This window comes from Gambusia affinis, linkage group LG16 (genome assembly GCF_019740435.1).
Source record: "Gambusia affinis linkage group LG16, SWU_Gaff_1.0, whole genome shotgun sequence".
In the NCBI taxonomy this organism is placed as follows: domain Eukaryota; kingdom Metazoa; phylum Chordata; class Actinopteri; order Cyprinodontiformes; family Poeciliidae; genus Gambusia; species Gambusia affinis.
Window position 1 is genome coordinate 7,647,921 of NC_057883.1, and position 19,559 is coordinate 7,667,479.

A 19,559-nucleotide genomic window follows, 5' to 3' on the forward strand; every position below is an offset into this window, starting at 1 on the left:
ACTCCGTATCGTACCTAGTTCTGATTTTATAAACTGGTTAATATTACAACTTGCAGTCAGAGCTGCGCAGTGAAAAAAAAAGCGCTACACATATCCGTGTTACTTTTACCTGAGAGCAACGTTTTAGTGAGTTAATATTTAATTGAAAGGCTAAATTAAAAATAGTTAGTATGATTATTGGTACACGCAATTTTATGGGACTTTTGGGTGGGAATTATGTATATGTTTTTCTTCGATTTCGCAATTATTACTATGTTGTGTTGTTTTGCCATCAAAAAAAAAAAAAAATACAAGTCTTCAGGGCAACAGCAAAATAAGATAGAGATGATGCTCCTCTGATGTGTTTGCATATCACTGAAAATCAGACGGTCGGAAGCAGCACATATACAGGGAACCTTAATAACGGACTCCGCGTAACATTTCTCATCGGTCTCCTCGGATTCATTAAAACTTCAATGGCCCGAGTTGAAAAGAGCGTTACTCGTTCCATTTTTGACTCATTGTTTGGCATTTGGGACAGTTTTTAGGGCTGGCTGCTCAAAAATAGAGCCCATCATCTCTGCCTTCAATTGAGCAACTGGGGGTGTGGAACATTGACAGCTCAGGGAGCGAGGGGGAGGAAGGCTTCGGAGGGGCCGCGTTGAGAGTTGAAAAGAGAGAAAAAGGAACCGACGTCCTTCTAGACTCTCCCCGAATTTTGCTTTGATCTTGTTTTGCGTCCCCAGTCCCGTCCCCTTCCACATGCAGTGGTGCCGCTCTCCAAGCCCCCCCACCCCGTCCCCCTGACCTGTCACGACTCTTCTCAAAGCAGAAGAGTGGCAGCCAAACCACAGGAACAGTTGGCCTCAAACAGAGCAGATAATCAAGGCCATTATCTCGCTCGCACGCTCTTGATGAGCGCAGACCCCTCGGACGCGCGAGCGTCTGATCTATTTTGGAAGCGAGAGGAAGCGGCGCACATCCAGGTCGGGGCAAAATGAAAGCGTACGCGGACAGAATTGCAAAGAGTTTTTCTTTTTTTCTCTAGCTAGTGGGTGGCGGCAGACAAATAAGAAACAAAAAGAAAGTTGATGAGGAGTTTGGAGACGGACCTTGAAGAGTTTGAGAGCTTCGGTCTGCAGGGCTTCAGACGGCAAAGTGGTGAGAGGCGAGCAAAGGCCCTCCTTACAGAAGCTCAAGGCCTCGCTCTTCCACAACACAGACTCTGGGAAGAGGAGCGGGTGTTTATGAGTAAACCAGACGAAGCAACGATGGAGTTTCAGAACTGCAGTGAGTCAGAAAACAGCTGGACAATAAAAAATAAATAATAAGTCACAGACTCTGCTTTGCTTTGACAAACACAGTCTGCAGTGGGAACGGGAGCTAACGCACAACATGAACCACAACAGCACATCGAGTGCTGCTGAGGTAATGTGTATGTCCTTGGACTAACACATTACTTCAGTGCATTCATCTCTTGTATGTGTACAAGTGCAGAAAACACAGAGCATTTTATAAGGAGGGAAAACGGAGACGTACAACCCTGTTTAGGTATAAATTAAAGCAAGAATACAACAAGGTCAAGAAAAGCATGCAACGCCAGGCTGAAATATGACAATTTTGAGGTGTTCACAAAGTAAATTTTAAACTTTGTGAACACACTTTGTGTGAAAAAAGATTGACAATGTTTCCTAGAGTCTTGCACAGAGACTAAAATCTAAATCTAAAGGTTTTAATCTTTAAAATATAATAATAAAAAGCTCATCTTGTTCGAACCCTTTGCTTTGAAATAAAAAAGAGATTTGATTAGCCCAGAAGGTGAAAATATAATTTGTTGCCTCCTTGCTTTCATGTTCGCTTTCACCTGCCAAACATGAAACTCAAACAGACGCAAATATTGAAAGAGTCGGCCTCCATTTCTCACCTGGGTCTCCCTCCACATCCATAAGTTTACCAATGAGCTGCTCGCACTCCGTGCCGACTTTCAGCGTCGCGCTGCTGCCGGCGGCTACGTTCAGGTGATACAGCCACGTGTCCTGCGCAAAATGAAACGTGCTTGCCGATATCAAGAGAAAGAGAGAAACAAACAAAAATAAAATGTTTTTACTCTTCTACCTTCTCCTGCTTGGTGCCAATGAGCAGGTAAGTCGGGCTCTGGTCTTTGGGTTGGACCACTAAGGTGCAGTGAGAGGAGAGGAAGCCCCGGTCGCCGGCCTCGTAGTCCTCGTCTGAGTCGCAGGAGCGATCGACTTCCTGCACGGACGCCTCCCTCATCTGTAGCTGCCCCAGAGGAAGCTACGACACGACAAATTAGCACAAGCAAGCGAAACTTAAGAAGCAGTAAAATGTTTTTGCCTCAAAGGGAATTTACTTGAACAAAATTTACTTGAACAAGTAAGAGACATTTTAACATCTCAAACCTTGTCCTCCTGGTTGCGAAAGTAGTAGAAGACTTTCCCCACCAACAAACACCACACCAGCTTTGAGTGTCCATGTTTGACCTTTGCAAGAAAACAAACGGCACACACGAGTTTTAGGAAAAGCTTTAACAGCATGGCTGTTTGCGAAATAACTTCTTCTTTTATAGAAGAAGTTATTTTCTTCTATGGGGATGAAACCATTTGGACCTTTTGAAATTTGCCCCATTAAAACCAGAAACTTTAATGACATATATTTATTTAGGGGACTTCTACATCCAAGCTGCAGATGTTCTGGAAGTTTTGTCATCAGGCAAGCAAACCCTTTATAATCAACCCTCCATGTTGAAGGGAAGGCGACAACTACCTGCCGTCAACTCATCTTCTCCTCCGCTACATAACATAAACAGGCAGTGCAGCCGGAGATGATAATTACTCGTCCGCGTCCAACGAGTGGCTTCTGTCCAGACGAAGCCAGTTGTGCCTCCATCAGAAGCGGGGTCGTCGTGGTTAACTGTCCTCGCCGGACGGGGGTGCGGCCACCTCCAGCGCCTGCACCGCTGTCGTGTCACGAGCCACAGATCAAAGCCACGCTGCAGTGAGAGGATGTGAGGCTCCACCGTCTCAGCGTGAGGCTGTCATTCGTCTGCCACAGACCCGTCATGCTCGCCCCGCACAAGTGCCTGTTTTAACGGCGGGAGGTGTGGAGGGTAACATTCCTGCAGATTCTGATCCGGCGGCCGTGTCTGAACGTGAAGAGTTTTGTCTGAAGGTGGCTATCTCAGTCAGGAAAACATCCTCACCTTCAGGCTGCATCTGCCATTAGGTTTGTCATAAAAACTCATTTTTCTGCACGCTGAAGTGTTTCAGTGACAATATTACTGTTTAGAAACCATTTTCCAGTAATACAATAATAATGGCGGCATAATAATGCAAGCTAGCCCTCTGGAAGACTAATAAACTTTAATTTTGTTAAGAACATTTAACCCTAGAAATGGAAGATACTTTAAATATCCAGAATGAAACCATAAATAAAATGGGTTATGATGCCTCTGTAAGCAAAATTTCATTTGAAAAATATATTAATCAAACCTTTTACAATCAACCCTGCATGTTGAAGGGTTGATTGTATCATTTTTAGCTTAATCATAAAAATGATTAAGCTCATTTTAATTTATTGTGCAATTAATTGATTAATTGTGACAAGCTTATCTGCCATTTCCATTGTTCAACTTAACCTTTTACTGTAGGCTTTTTTTTGTTTTTGTTAATGTGATAATTCACCTTTGTAAGCCAGCCTCTCACGGTGGGCTTTGCCCTCGTCTCCACGGTAACAGGGCTGCTGGATCGGACTTTCAGGATGTTCTGCAGAACTCTGATCCACTCCTCCAGGATGTTGGGCGAGTCAGCGGTCAGATAGAAGGTCTTCTTCTCTGTGATCAGCTGATGGCGCGAAAGGAAGGAATAAAGAGAGAAATGGGGAAGAAATGGAAAAAAGCGAGAATCAAAATGAGAAATGCGTTTCATGTCAGGGGAGATCAGAATCAGCTTCTGAAAACATTCCAGCCTGATGTCATTTCTCTCTGCGTTTCTCTGGCATGCAGCAGTAAAACTCTATTTCTATTAAAATTTTTTTTTTGGTCTTTTCAGCTCTCCAACTCTGGATCTCTCCAGATAAGACTTTCTGCTGTTAAACAATCAGCAGCAGCGGTATTGGAGTCTATGAACAAAGCATTTCAGGTAAAATGTGTTTTCCACTTACTTGAAAAGTCTGTGCTCCCTCTCCACGTACTATGCAGCAGGACGAGTTCAGCTCAATCTGACCCTGAGGTTTTCGGATTACATCACTCTAAAGAAAAGAAAAGAATACAGAAACACAGGGTAAATAAGTAGACCTACAGGTTTGTGTTCAAAATATCCCCACAGCAGTGCATAAGTGTGAGGCATAATTGTGTAATAATGACATTTTCTGCCATTAAAAACTTGGAAAAGTGTGAATTCAGCCCCTCTTGAGTCTGATACACCTAAATAAAATGTTAGCAAACAAATGTCTGAGGGATAAGTTTGTGGAGAGGTTTAAAGTGGCATTAGGATATAAAGCTATTAATACACCACCCACATTTTGCAGCTGTTTTTGTATTCTACATTAAGTCAAGGCTAAATGCACCACATGCGGTTTTAGCTAATTTTCAAAAACCATATGCAAGTTTAGATTTTAGAGTCACCATCCACAGAATGATGGAAAATTCTTATAAATATCCCAGCAGGATTTTCAGGGGTAGAATCAAGCAAACAGGTGAGCAGGAAGGAACTCACTGGAGACTTGTAGTAGAGGATCTCTCCGTTTCTCAAAACGAACCAGCGACGCTTCCAGGCTTTCACCTGACTGCCCATTTTCAGCAGGTACCCCGACTTCTCCATCGTCTCCTACGGAGGCGGAAATATATTTCAGTTAAGCTGTCGGATCAGACTGAACTCTCCTCGCTGCTACGAAATCAAATCAAGGCTGTAAAGTAGCGCAGCTGACATGGACTTACGGGCCCGGTACTCTCACAGGAATAGGAGGACGTGCGCTGGACTTTGTGTTCGGGTTCGGAGTAGTCGCTGTCCAGGGAGTACGCATCCGGTGGGATCGCGTAGTCACTCTCAGAGCTGATGGAGGACATGGACACACCTGTTGGACAACAGAGACATGTAGCAATCTAGAAACTGAACTCTGAACTGTCTGTCTGTCTGTCTGAACTTTCCGCTTTCTCTTCACCTCTCTTTACGGCGCGCGGGCTCCCGGGAACGCTGCCCTTCCTCTCTGGGCTCAAGACGGAGGTTCGCAAACTGGCCAGCGAGCTGCTGTCGTCCTCCGAGCCGGAGTCGTCGTCTGGGAGAGGAACGCTGCTGATCTGAGTGGCTTTCTAGGAAACGCATGTCTGAATTCAGAAGTCTTTCTCATGCTAACAAGGCCTACGTTTGTCAAGCCGGGACATAAAGTGCTTGAAGAAAGATGGAAACTGGAAATACTGAGTACTTTGTGTAACAGTGAGACTTTGTGTAGCCCCGTACTCACCCCTTTCAGCGTGGTGTAGACCGGAACATTGATGTTCTTGAAGATCAGCTGAATAAAAGGCCCTGATGCAGGATACTGGGGTAAGGTGGACCCTGAAACGTTACAGAGTTTTATCAGAGATCTGAAGAGTTGCACAGCAGGTAGGATCAGCATGAAGCCTCTGAGGACACGATGCATCAGAGGGGAGCTCAGAACACAGAACCGCCTCCTCCGCATCCAAAGAAGTCGCATGAGGAGATTCAAGGATTATGTTATTCCTTTAGGCCTAGGATTGCCTTGGGATCCCCCAGAATGAGATGCAGAGTGTCAGACGGACACTTTCTATGATGAGCGGACAAATAGATGTTGGGATTCTTGAGACGTAACAAAGAAGCAAAAACCTTTATCTGTTTACCCACCCTAACTAGCTGCAGCTGCATTTGTTTTCTCTTAGTGCCTGAGCCAAATGAATGACAGATTGTATGTTAGCATTTGGGCCTCATTTCCAACCGCAGCAAGTGTAGCATAGCGTGAAAACTAACTGTTCTGTTGAATGTCCGCTTATTACTATTCCACTGTTTTAGTTCATTTAGTTGCCATCTAGTGGCTGAATTAGGCATGACATTTAAGAACATTTTTCATTGTATGACAATGCCACAAAAAGGAAACAAAAGGGTTAGCAAGCATGGTCAGACATGTTGCAACTTCAACTTTCAGTCAGTCTTTGAAAGCACTGTCGGTGCAATACATCAGGCCATTTGTCACAGTTTTTCTTTCTGATTTCTTCCTCCTCAGTGCACAAATTGCCATTAAAATTGTCACCTTTAATCTGGAGATATGTCCTTCTTAAGTGGCCATTGAGAAATGGATAGATTTCTTTTTACTACACTATAAAAAAAATGGTTTCTGACTTCAAACCTGCAAATAAAAATATCTATCAAGAGCTACAAGTCTGGACACATAAAAAATCGGGAAAAATAAAACATAAAAAATTGTAAAACTGATAATATATGCCCTTCAAACCAGCATTTCAAACCTCAGTGTTTGCATCTCGACAATAACAGAGACATCAGGACTGATTATTACTACCAGACCGTGACGTTTTACTGCTGCTGATTAAAGAGCAGCCTTTCCATCCTCTTCACTTCCCCATCCTTACTTTTTTAGTTCAAGGCTGTTGGAAGGAGAAAAAAAAGGAGAAAAAATCATAGGGGAGGTGAAGGTTTGGAAAGCCTGGTTGAGGTGAAACAGACACCTGAACAGGTGTGTGTATCCTCAGGCCAGAGGAAGTGACATCAAAAGCAGCAATGATGGATCCCAATAAGCCACTCTCCCTGTGTGTTTCTTCAAGTACTGACTCACTTTCCACAGGCAGCCCTGCTGCTGCTCAAAACGGATAGGAACTATGGGGTTTGGTTACTGTTATAGAACGAGTGTGGTGATGAATGAGATGGTGACTCTCTCACCTCGTCCAAGACTCCTGGCTGAAGCCCCGGCCTCCGATACTCTCATTCCTGACTTTGCCACAGCATAGATCCGACTCTCCTGCAGGGAACAACGCGAACACAAATACTCAAACTTCGCTGTTACCACTCTTTAGAAACCTTTAAAGGAGTTGCTTTTATGAGGATTATTCACTCTGTTTATATCCAATTGGAAGACAGTGTTATGATTGAGGGAGAAGAAAAACATTATCTGGCCCAGTGATATACTTGATTTCAATTTTAAAGCTGAGGGTACTTTCACACCTTGTGATACGGCAGAATCGATTCAATTAGGAATCTAATATTGCAACATTTGTTACTTTTTCAGCTGGTGCGGTTCACTTTCACACGGCAATGTGTCAAATGATCCAAACCAGTTGAGCTTCCTGCTCCCCTCCTGTTGCCTGTGGGGGCGCTGCACCAAGAAGCACTGAAGGAAATGACACAAAAACCTCAGAAGAAGAAAAAGGTGCAACTTTTCTCTTCATTTAAAAAAAAAATAAAAATGGCGTCAGATTTTAGCAGTTGCAGGATTTCTCATTTGTTATTTGGTAAAGGACATTGAACCATTTCTCCCTCTAGCATTTGACTCGCGTTTGTTTTAGTTGTGTTTACCCAGAATACCTTGCACTACAGTTTGCTTCTTTCTTGTAGAACGGTGTCCCGCTTTCTTTTATCGCCCCCCTCCTCAGCCTTAATTTGAACCAGACTCCAACTCTAATTCATAACCTTCTCTGACCTCCCTACTCAACAACTGTACGGTCGTTTTGTACCCATGAGGGGAAGCGATGCAAAGGAGGAGTCGGTGGCTTGACTGGCTCCGGATCCAGCTGCTCCAGCTCCTCTGCTAGTCCCACAAAGGAGACGCCGTCCTGACATGGCTCCTCCGGTTCCGTCCCCTCCATCGCTTCATCCATGCCGTCGAGGAGCCCGTCGTCGATGTCCGTTTCTTCCACGAGCTGAGAGAACGGCGAAGCGGCGGTGCCAGTGCTCTTCAGGGTGGACGAGGCGGAGGACGGCGTCATGATGTCTATGTTGACGTTGAGGTGATGCAGTCTGTCCAGGCTGGGCTGCGGCTGGCTGTAGTGCTTCTTCACCAGCTGGATGCTGTCTCTGGGGGTGAGCGGAGTTCGTACTTTGGGGAGAGTCATGCTGGTGCCTGAGTGATGACTGGGAAGCTGAGGACAAATGGGGAAGGGATTGTTGGTGGAGGGCGATCGGGAAAAGAGGGAGCTTTTGGGGGCTACGGTCATGGTCAACCCGGGAGAGCTCGGTCTGTGCGCCATCTCGTATGCAGAGGACGAAGATGAAGAGGACGAGGACGAGTGAAGGCATTGAGAGCGGAACTTGCTGCTGAGCTCATCCGAGGAGTTGTCCCTGTCGGGGCCCGCTGGTTTGCTCTCGGGGCCCACTGGGAGCTCTGGTCCGGTAACGGAGCTGCTGGGACCGTCCCTGATCCAGCTCTGACTGTCGTAGGCTGCCAGGTCTCCGAGACAGAGCCCTTTCCTGACCAATTCTGGAGTCCTTTTCACATCTGTAGCAGACAAAAAGGCAGTTATTGGCTAAAACATAAAGCAGAACATCTAAAAGTGCAAAAAAAATACACATTAAAAAGGCAGATTATAAAGTGCCTCAGAAATTACTATTAATACTGGTTAAACTTCACTGTATTTAGTAGGATTTTATGTGACAAACCAACATAAAGCGTTTAGGGTTCCAAGTAACAATTATTTTAGTACCTGATTATTTTATTGATTATTCTGACATTCTATCAAATAGAAGAGAAAGATTTGCCAATTTTTCATATAACTACCTCATCTTTTTTTTTTATACACACACATCTATATAAATATATATATTTAAATTTCTTTTTTTAACAAATTTTTTTTTTAATCTTCAGTGCAAAATTAGTATTTTTTGTACAAGTTTGACATAATTACTGCAAACGGCTTCTTTTTTTTCCCTCTATGCTCCAGTTAACGAATAACTAAATTAGTTGATTATTACAATAACTGATTTATCACGATTAATCTGATTAATCGTTTCAGCACTAAAAGCAGCGCACTGTTGGGGAGTGGAAGAAAACCAGCAAATTTTCTAATATTTCAGCGACCAAAAAAAAAAAAAAATAGAAGTGTGATGTAGATCAGTATTCGGTGTGTGATTCTTGGTCTTCATGGTGCTGCGTGTGCACTACTGACGTCCTTAAGTGTACACTTGAAAAGCAACTTGTGTTAGTCTATCATAAAAGCCCCAATAGAATCTATTGATGTTTGTGGATATAATATGGTATAATGTGGAAAATAATCCAAATTAAAGGCAGTCCACCTGTTGGGAGGCTCTTGATGTTAGAGGCCGCCCCACGCAGACCAGTCTGTCTCCAGCTGTCATCCTGGGCGGGTGGCGTGCCGGGGCAGGTGGGAGGAAACAGCGGGCTGCTGGGCACCAGGTGGGCATCTAACATGGGGGAGGTGGCAGGGGATCCACAGGAAACAGGCTTCTCTAAGACAGCTGCAAAACAAACAAAAGAAGAGGGTATTCAAACAACTCTGATTGACACCCCACTCCAGTTAAGACCACCAGTTAACATCAGTCTAAGAGCATAACGGATGTCCCGTCAGCGTAAACACAGACAAGAGGAGGATTAAGGGACGGCCGTGGTACAGAGATGAAGAGATTGCTGCACTGCTGTCTCTAACTACAGGCTTGCTAAGCGGCAGAGATTGCACAGTTCAGCAGACTGTCCACACAGCCATTCATCATAAGAAGCATGTCTTGCAGTGGTGTAAACGGCAAGCGTTCAAATACGGGCTTAGAACCGGCTCCAGTAGTGCACCACAGTGTTGGGTCACTTATGTGCTGTTACTGTTTGGACAGTTTGAGCGCTGCTACAGGACATGCTCGCCAGAAAGAAGCCCACTGAAGCAGATTATTCCACTGACTGAGAGAAATACTTTGTGTTGTAGGTGATGTTTTGTTTTTTACATATTTAAATTAAATTTGTCCCAAAAACATGGTGAAATAGTGAAATCACGTATATGTGAATGAAAGATTTGGACAGCTCTACAACATATTCGTGTTGGTGATGCAGTTTTGTGCAGCCTGATTACAGATGAAAAGCAGAAATAAGCTTGTCGAAGACAATGCATTGTAAATACTCCATAAATAATAATAAAAACAGCCAGTCGGCTAGAAAGTTTCACTCAAGATAGTAAACACATGAAGTCACCACTGACTGTTTGTCAGACTTCTTTCACCATTAAAACATAAAACAACTTGCATATTACATATTTGCTATTCTGATTCAACAGCAGAATGATGGCGGGTTTTAGAGTAGAGAAATTAATCTGGACAGATATTACAGGGTGGAAGCTATTGGTTTTCTGAAATAATAACTACTTTGTTACAAAATGTATTTAAAGATTTGTTACTAAAAAAGCATATGCTTCCTCACGAGAAGATTCTACTTTCAAATTCGAACCTGCATTTTTAATGCGACAAAGACAAGATACGGATTATGAAACTCTGTATTCTGTTGGTTCGTACTGTAGAAATGGATCCCTGCTGGCTTTGTGTGTGTAAATCCCATTTGATACAGAAAACTGTAGTTTTTACCTGCAGTGAAATAGTCGCAATAGTTTGCTTTTTAGATGATTATGTGCTCACTATTTCCAATCTTGAATTTACTCAACACAAATGTACAACATGCAGCCAGGAGAGTTAGCAAGGACACTTAAACTGAGAATAGAACCCTTTATTCCTGAAGACTCTAAATGCAACAAAATAGCCCTAAACAGTTTGAGGCGTAAAGATTGTGCCAGAAATTTGCACTTGCAACTCAAGCAGATCAGAGGCGGACTTGTGTTTTATTTCTGCACAAACCGATAAGAAAGTGCTAAAATGTTTCACATAACATAGACATTTCATTTTATTAGAATGGTTACAAAGCTTTTTGTTTTTTTTTCCAATGTAGAACATTTTTGGCCTAAATTGGTGCCCATAGGGAGGCTGAGAAGTAACAATCTTTATACGACAATGACAAGAAGAGGAGTGCAAATCAATTCAGACATTTTAGAGCTGAAGAATCAGCTAAATCCTGTAGATGTGCAAGCCTCGTTCTTGATGAATAACAGTAGGAACATTTAACTTGTTATCAAAGTAAAGTTTATCCATTCATGACGTCCTATTCGAGGATGCTTCTACGTTTTTTAGCAAGACAAAGCCGGGGTGAATTCTGCGGCAGTGATTCCATGGTTCTATAGCCAAAGTGTAATGACCCATTTTCCTGATGCAAGTTTAAAATCGGCACGTAAAACATGCGATTCTTAATTGCAATCTAAGATGTCTTCTCCAATAAACCTAGTGATGCTAATTGGAGAGTGAAGAGAAACGTAATTTTCACGTGACAAAACATCCCAGCTTGTTTTGCGAGAACTCACACTGCAGCTTGTCTTGCAGCAGCACCATCTGCTCCGTCTGCTTCACATTTGCAAGTTTCAGTTGCTGGTTCTCCAGCTCCATCTGTACAAGAGAACAAGTAAACGGGATTTGCACCATAAAAGGTAAGGCAAAGTACTTGGTTCTATCCATGTTCACCAGCTACTGTGTGCTTAACAAGCGGCCTCTGTTTGTTTAGCGGATTCATCTGAACATGCCTGATCTTACCTCTCTGAGCTTAAACGTCACCCAGTCTTTAATCTTGGCAGCCTTCTCTTCAATAATTTTTGCCTCCTGGGCTCTGACTAACATCTGTAACGCAGAAAATAGGATTTGCAGGCTTCGGCTTACACGTCAGGCACATAAATAAACGTTTCCCTTCTTTATCTGAAGCTCCAGCCCGTACCTGTTGTTCCAGCTGGACCTCTAATCTCCTGATTACAGCATCCTTCTCTTGGAGCTGATTGGTCAGGTCCTGATACTTTTTGTAAAGCGAGTTCTCCGAATCACCAGTTTGCACGTTTGCAGACTTCAGCTTCTCTTCCATGACCTGGATCTGAAATGCAAAATTAAATGTGCATTTAAACAATGTCGACTCGAATCAATGTGATCCTTTTTTGTTTTCGCCGACTGCTGACAAGGCAAAGATTTAAAAAAAAAAAAAAAAAAAAAAAAGCATGCCATTTGCCAGCTCTGCTCAGAAAAGCCCTTTAAAGCCCTGAGGTAGTTTTTGGGGTTGAAAAGACACGGTGTCCTTAAATCACTACCTACAGAGAACACCTGGAGCAGGCAGAAATGATGGAAAATTCACGATTAAAGCCGACAGCCTGAGAGCAGAGGAAACATAAAAAAACAAATTAATAAAACGAATTACAAATGCTTTATTAGTTGTGCTAAGGCAAGCTAGGTTAGTTCATAATTAAGTCCAAATGTGAGGTTTCCCTCAAGTTTCACATTGGATTCATTATGTGTACTTCAGTACTTTATCTTTTCCAGAAGAATGTACTTATTTAGCTACTATCAGTATTGGCTGTGACTCTCTTTGTTTCCAATAAAAACCATCCCTCTGTTAGGCTGTTTATCAGATGACAGACCTATAAGAAAAATGATGTCTTCCAGGTAGATTCCTAAAGCATAAACTTCTGAAAACTGGATGAACCATTATAGAATTTGAAACGAGGAAGAGGCAAAAAAACAAACAAACAAATACATATTTTCTCAACTGGTTTTGTACTTTGTTCTCAGCAAATCTAAACTACTTAGTGAATTACATTGATGCACTGAAACTAAATGACAATGTTGAAATTTTTTTAGTAATTTTAAACACCTAAAATAGTTGCTGCTTTGTAATCAGGTAATGCAGTAACACCTTATTTGAAGGGGTGTGCATGAGACTGACATGAGACTGTCATAAACGTGACATAACACCTGCTTATCATTTATGACTCTTCATTAATGATTACAACTGTTGTCCTGAAGTTTCATTCTGTAAATAATGCCACTTTTAATGCAAAGGTGCTCCAAAATGTTGCATGAAAAGTCAATTAAAAGTGTAAACTTTCCATTATTCCGTAAATAATGGCACCTTTAATGCAAAATTACATTAAAACTTGTATTAAAAGTCAATTAAAAGTGTTGTTCCTTACCAAATTACACTTCATGACAACAGTCAAAGACATTCATAAAGACTCCTTCACGTTCATAAAAGGTGTTATATCATGTTTATGGACAGTCTCGTGTCAAACCAGAAATACTCGCGTTCATTTGACTTCTGTGGTCAAAAATCACATTTTATCCATTACCTGTTTTTCAGCTTTCTCTGCCCTCTGATCAGCTTCTGACACCCTGTGCTCCAGCTCCTGCATCTATAACAGAGAGAAAAATGTTAAAGCATATTTCAACAGATCAACTGTTTCTGTCAGAGGGAAGAAGTCGGTACTTAGCGAGGTATAGCTGAAACGCTTCTTCAATAAGAAAATTGCTATAACACTAAAACAGAAACTAGCATAAAAACATAAGCTGATCTCATGTTTAAAAAATGGATGCGGGCTATAATGTTGACAAAAAGAAAGACTAATGGCTGGAAACGTTCTGCAATCTAAAAAAAACACCTGGTGGGACATCTAGCAACTTAGCTAATTAGTTGAAATGGCAACAGGCCAGAAACCTACTGACTCATCTCTGGGACCTCAGGCAGCAATGAATTAAAAACAGACACGAGTCTCAGCATTCGCTCAAGAACACACAAGAACGCAAGCTTGAGAGAAAAAACCCTCCTCGTCGCCAGTTTTTTTTCACACTATAAACGGAGATAATAGCAGTGTGGTTGTGTGCACACTGTCATCATGACAGTTCACGCATCTGCAAGTACCTCGTCGCACACTCGCGCGCACCCTTGAAAGCCTGGACGGCCTTTTCTTTGTGAGTCCAATGATCCGGTTTAAAGAACAAACATGTTAATGGATTCTTTCTGGTTGAGAGAAACGTGTGAATTCCCCTTAGACGTTGCGTTTTCTCCATCCATCTTGTTTACTCCTCATTGCCTCCATAAAGGCCAGCATGTAAACACTTCTCTTCAGCCAGATTAAAGTCCGCCAACAGCCGGAGGATCGGGGGTGAAGACCGACCGTCAGTTAATGGTGGGATGACTCCTCTTCCTAAGGTCAGCGGGGGCGAATGGCAACATCGACAGAGAGAAGCAAACTGAATGCTCCTTGCATTTGAAAGCTGATAACCTTTAGAAAAAGCAAATACAAGCGGTGACTTTAAGGCCCCTCTAAGGTTCCAATGCTGGAAGGAACTTCATATCAGAAAAGAAGGCAACATCCTGCTGTACGCTGGATAATGGGCGTAGGGCTAACCAATGAGAATAATTTCATGTAAGATACAGCAATTAAAACATCTTAAAGATACATTGCAAATACCCTAAAATTTACTCCATCCATCCATCCATTTTCTGTTCACCCTTTATCCCTAATGGGGTCAGGAGGGTTGCTGGTGCCTCTCCAGCTGCGTTCCTGGTGAGAGGCGGGGTTCACCCTGGACAGGTTGCCAGTCTGTCGCAGGGCAACACAGAGACATACAGGACACACAACCATTCACACACACACTCACACCTAGGTAGAATTTAGAGAGACCAATTAACCTGACAGTCATGTTTTTGGACTGTGGGAGGAAGTCGGAGAACCCGGAGAGAACCCACCATGCACAGGGAGAACATGCAAACTCCATGCAGAAAGACCCCGGGCCGGGAATCGAACCCAGGACCTTCTTGCTGCAAGGCAACAGCTCTACCAACTGCGCAGCCCAAAAATTTACTCTCTCTCTCAAAATTAGTGAAATGCATGCATTTATTTTTATTTTCATTACACTGGCCTTTTCTGTAATTCAGCCGTACATGATTAAACCAGAGAGCAACATGACAGAGGACATATGTAACCAAACCAATACATGGTTTATATGTATGGTTTATAACATATGTTACATATTACATATTACATATGGGACAGTTACATGTGGTTTTCATGTTGCACGCAAGAGGGTTGTAAATGGTGGTCACTGTTGTGCACAAACAAGCTCGTTCATAAGTGGGGATAACATTTTTGCCGAGCTTTGAAACTTTATTATACAGTAAATAGGGCGGGGAGAGAAGGGAAAGACATACAGTAAATGACCTGAGACCAGCAATTGAATTTATTTAATTTACATTAAATGTAAAGAAGAAGAAGCTATTTGACAACAGATTAATGTATTTTTTTTTTTTCATTCATTTCATTCACCGGTTTTCAAGAGCTATCACCTCTTGTGTAAAAATGGAGATGGTTCACAATTCCTTGGAATGTTTTTCTATGTTAGAAAATATAAATATACACAGGTGCCATAGTTGTTCAGGCTTTCAGTTAGGAATGAATCCAGAGCAATATGTACATCTAAACATTTAGACATCCTACGAAATGCCTACAAAGAGAACAATTTAGATTTATTTTGTACAAGTATATAAAAAAAGTACGAGATAAATAAGCGCTCTCACACACTGCAGTAAACCTTGTGACTTTTCAGCACAATCCATTCCTGACCGACACTAATTGACAAGCAACACCATGAACATCAAACCATGTGATGCTAAGTGATTAATGTAATTTGTCCTAAATTGAATTAGAAATGGTCAGCTGGCGTAGTTTAGACTCGCTACTGCTATGTTGCATCTGAGACGCGACTTCGGAGAAAGTCTTTCAAAGGTTTCCAGCTATGCATTTGTGACTTGTAGCAGAAAAATTAGAGCAGAACATCTTACAGAACATCCGCTGCCGTTTCTGATTTTTCTTTCCATTACTTCTCCAGTTTCGTTTTATTGCTCTGAACTCTGGGATTTTTGATCTTCCTTCATTTTTGACCTGTCTGCCTCCTCGCTGCAGTAAACAGAACCAGGTCAACCATATGTAGTGTGACGACCCCCTTCGGTGTGAAGTTGTTATTGAGGGAAGAAAACTGAAAAGGTAGCTATTTTTTTTAAATAATAGTGAGTTCTTTTAAAATGCCGTCACTGGAACATCAAAAGTTTTCAGAGATTGTCACGTTTTGGTATTTTCATCCCCCCAAAAAAAAACAATTTTCCTGTACAGATCTTTCTAATTAGGACTTGTTAAAATCCACAAGTCAAACGGGGCTTCTTCCTCTCTTCCTTACTTTGTCTGACTCACTGTCTGCTGCTGGAGATAAATCCTATGTCAAAGGCAAACTGCGTCAACTTTTTTTTTTCTTTTCACTCATGTTTTTCCATTCCTAAGTGGGTCAATGCATAAAACACTCCTAACTTGGCGAGAGGCGAGATGAGGAGCATGAAACGGTATTTCCAAACAGCAATAAGATGACAGCATAGTAGTCCCCCATTCCACACTAATCCACACACACAGCAATGCGGGTCACTGTAAACCTTCTATGTGATTGTGTTTCATTACGCATGCAAGTTATCGCAGTAAGGAGCAACGGAAACTCCTAAAAATTAGGTGTCATCACGAAATAAAAAACAAAAAACAGTGGAATAACCAGAAAGAGAACTAAGGCGAGAAGAGTAGTACGTTTGTCAGAGTCCCTTGACAGCGAGCAAGAGAGTGTCGTTTTCATTCACAAACATTTAAATCGAAATCAGAGAGCTGCAAAAATCTAAATTAGAACCTGACACTTTTGCATGTGGTGTTTTGTGAGTAAAGAAGAAGATGGTGTTTTAGGCCAAATTGCTCTTAATTATAATTCAGCAAAGTAAGAAGCTGTCCAGACTGGGAAAACAAACATCAAAGCATGGAAAAAAGGGCAGCTGTGATAGTTTTACTTTTTCTTTAGGAATACTACGTCGTATTTAGGAATTGGGTTTTTAATTGTTATGGAAACGTTTATTTGGACTCATCGATGTTGCATTTCATCTTTCCTGTTTTTTCATTACTCATTGTAAAATAAGATCCCATCCTGGTCACGCCATAGTTCTTCTGTCAACCGCTCCCGATCTTGGCTTGAGAATGCAGCCAAAACAGCTTCATCTGCACAAAACTGAGATGTAACCTTCTCCACGTTTCCCCATCGGGGGAAACAAGTTGCAACGTTGATCGGCTAATGGAGGTAGCCAGGTTAGGAAAAAGCCCCGTCAAACCATGACTGTACTCTTCCCTGCGTATTTCAGTGATGAGATGTTTCATACTCTACCATTTTCACTTTCCAAATGGGCTTCTGTACAGCAAGAGATCTCAGAGGGGAAGTGGAAGTCTTAAAGGACTTAAAGGACATGGCATGGAGTCGTCTTCCTCTTATCGACCACACGGTTGTGTTTGGACTCTGAACATCCTGCCGGCAGACTGAATGAACCGCTCTGCTCTGCCGTGGAGTTCAGAGACGACACAGAGTGTGAAACCACTACGACAAAGGCAACCTGAAGCCGTTTAGTTGGATGACACAAATACTTCTCCAAAGTGAAAACGGTGGAAAAGTTGAGACGTGACTCATCCTTTGAGTCTCTTAACGGGCACCAATTTATTTCCCGATGATTGCTCTCCAAAAAGGTCAGAGAATCGGTTTTATCGCCAAACTTTTACAAGCATTTGGTCGGCTGCTGTTTTCACCAACTAAAGTGGGGGGAATTACCAGAACGAATGAGCTTGAACATTCCTTTAAGCTGAAAGTTTAACCTACTCTTGATGACGCACCATGACTGGACCAAGTGTTTACCAAAAGCGATGGGTAATCTCGTGTATTTACGCACACAAATAAACAGTCATCAGCACCTGGAGTTCAAACCGATCCACGTGCTGTAATTGTTTCCTCATGCACGTAAATATGTGAATATGCCATCGTACCGCCCTCTAGTCGTCACAGACTATAAACAGAGAGCTTTTCCACAACAAAAATCTGCCGATGAGAAGCAGATGCGGGGCGCGCGAATACGGTGAAAAGTATTCACACATTATGCAGAAAATCTGTACCGGAAATTTCTTTGAGCATGAGGAAACACTAAAAAATACACATATGTATATATATTTATAGTTTCCATTGGAAATTCAGCTCATTTTACGCTTTGCAAGTTTAGAGTACCTCAGTAATTATTTAATCATTTCCGCCTGACTGATACAGGAAGATACACTTTTTATTTCACATGTAGGGTTGAAACTTGTGAATGAGGCTGATCTTTACTGAATCTAACCTCAGGTGTGTGAAAACACAAAACACAGTCTCTGTTGTTTCAGTTTTCTTTAACCAAAGATGAAGCAAAACTGGGGGGGGAAAAGCTGCACCCCATAACTGTTGACACATCCAAAGTACACAAATTAATATGTATAAAGAGGCATCCTTTATTTTAATCTTGTGACATCATTTTACTGAGGACGCAGGTGATTTAAATCCATATATTTTGCTAATTAGAGCCAACAGCTGAATTTATTCAGTTTTCATTATTTGCAACTGATTCTTTGAAATTAATTAATTACTAGTATTGGTTATACCGTAGCAAAGTTTTCTTCAAACACTGTGATAACGTTGAGGCCACATTGGTCACACCTCATGTAACATCAACCATGCTAGCTGTGCTAACTATGCTAACCATGCTAAATGCTAATTTTAGACATTAAGACCTCATTATGTCTTTGTTTTGATGACTGTTTGTCTGCAGAAACCGTTCTCTCTTTCATTTTGCCTCATAAAAAATAATGATTCACAACAGAACAGTGATTTTATAACCGCAGTAAATCCAAAGGGACATCGATAGTTTGAATGAATCAAAAAGATTTTGTGATACAAGACACAAATACAAAAGGTATTCAACTCTAATGTTCCTTAATAAGGAGAAATGAAATGTGATCGTTTATTTTGTTGTTTGGGGTTTATTTGCACAAATGAAACTGTCTTAATCTAGAGGATTTTGTAGCTTTGGATTTTCAGTGATGCACCTCAGCAGCCTGTGTGTGAGAAAATTATAGTTCTATCTTCTTGTAATATTTTATTGTTCAGACACATTATTAACTTGTGTAGAAAGAAGAAACAAAGTTATTTATAGTTACTAAAGAACAAACAGAATCAACCATTATATAAAATCAGTGATTGGAAGTTGGCCGTTAAAACTCAGATTTTTTTTTTTAGTCATAAAGTCTCATTGTATCTATAAATTGAATCCGAAGCTAAGGCCACATCCCCAAATTTCTGTCCAGATTCCAAAATGATGGCTCCCTGCTGAGTTATGTTTTGGAAGAGACTGATCCAGTTTCGCACGCAGCCTTTTCTCACCGTCTCACCTTTTCTGCCAGCAGCTCTCGGATTTTTCCTGCCTGCAGGCGGAACCTCAGCAGCTGCATCTCCAGCGCGGCGCAGCGTTTCTGCCAGTCCACGCTGGCCGCTCCTACGGTTCCGGCTCCGCTGCTCTCCAGCACGTCAGCCATGGCGAGGATTCAGGCCTCCGCCTTTGGACTCAGGCTGGAATGAAAAGGGGGGAGAAAAAAAAAAGAAAAAGTTTTTGTTAGACCAGCCCATGAAGAATAGCTGCAAAGCACTAATTTAGTTCTGAACACGAGGCACAGCTAGTTCCGAGATGGTATTTCTGTGTTCAGTCCAGCTCCTGTTTTCATTTACGCCACAAGATGATAAAAAAAAAAAAGCGATTAAACATGTAAAGGAGCTCGTTGCTGATCGCACTTCCCATGATTCACGGAGGAAGCGTGAGCAAAA

The 19,559-nt window shown here is 41.9% G+C and overlaps 1 protein-coding gene across 2 annotated transcripts in view; it reads right to left on the minus strand.

Annotated features, from left to right (window-relative positions):
• plekhh1 (pleckstrin homology domain containing, family H (with MyTH4 domain) member 1) overlaps window positions 1-19,559 on the minus strand; it is a 35,806-nt gene that overhangs the window by 10,727 nt on the left and 5,520 nt on the right. For both annotated transcript variants that reach the window (XM_044143779.1, XM_044143780.1), the window contains exons 2-19: window positions 19,130-19,307; window positions 13,160-13,222; window positions 11,764-11,913; window positions 11,586-11,669; window positions 11,360-11,441; window positions 9,249-9,431; window positions 7,694-8,454; window positions 6,903-6,981; window positions 5,458-5,549; window positions 5,158-5,305; window positions 4,934-5,070; window positions 4,713-4,823; window positions 4,159-4,245; window positions 3,681-3,839; window positions 2,400-2,480; window positions 2,095-2,274; window positions 1,904-2,015; window positions 1,092-1,204 (exon numbers count right to left, since the gene is read on the minus strand). In XM_044143779.1, coding sequence (XP_043999714.1) covers window positions 1,092-1,204; window positions 1,904-2,015; window positions 2,095-2,274; window positions 2,400-2,480; window positions 3,681-3,839; window positions 4,159-4,245; window positions 4,713-4,823; window positions 4,934-5,070; window positions 5,158-5,305; window positions 5,458-5,549; window positions 6,903-6,981; window positions 7,694-8,454; window positions 9,249-9,431; window positions 11,360-11,441; window positions 11,586-11,669; window positions 11,764-11,913; window positions 13,160-13,222; window positions 19,130-19,273 — 2,766 coding nt within the window. In that variant the 5' untranslated portion in view covers window positions 19,274-19,307. The remainder of the gene's footprint in view (window positions 1-1,091; window positions 1,205-1,903; window positions 2,016-2,094; window positions 2,275-2,399; window positions 2,481-3,680; window positions 3,840-4,158; window positions 4,246-4,712; window positions 4,824-4,933; window positions 5,071-5,157; window positions 5,306-5,457; window positions 5,550-6,902; window positions 6,982-7,693; window positions 8,455-9,248; window positions 9,432-11,359; window positions 11,442-11,585; window positions 11,670-11,763; window positions 11,914-13,159; window positions 13,223-19,129; window positions 19,308-19,559) is intronic.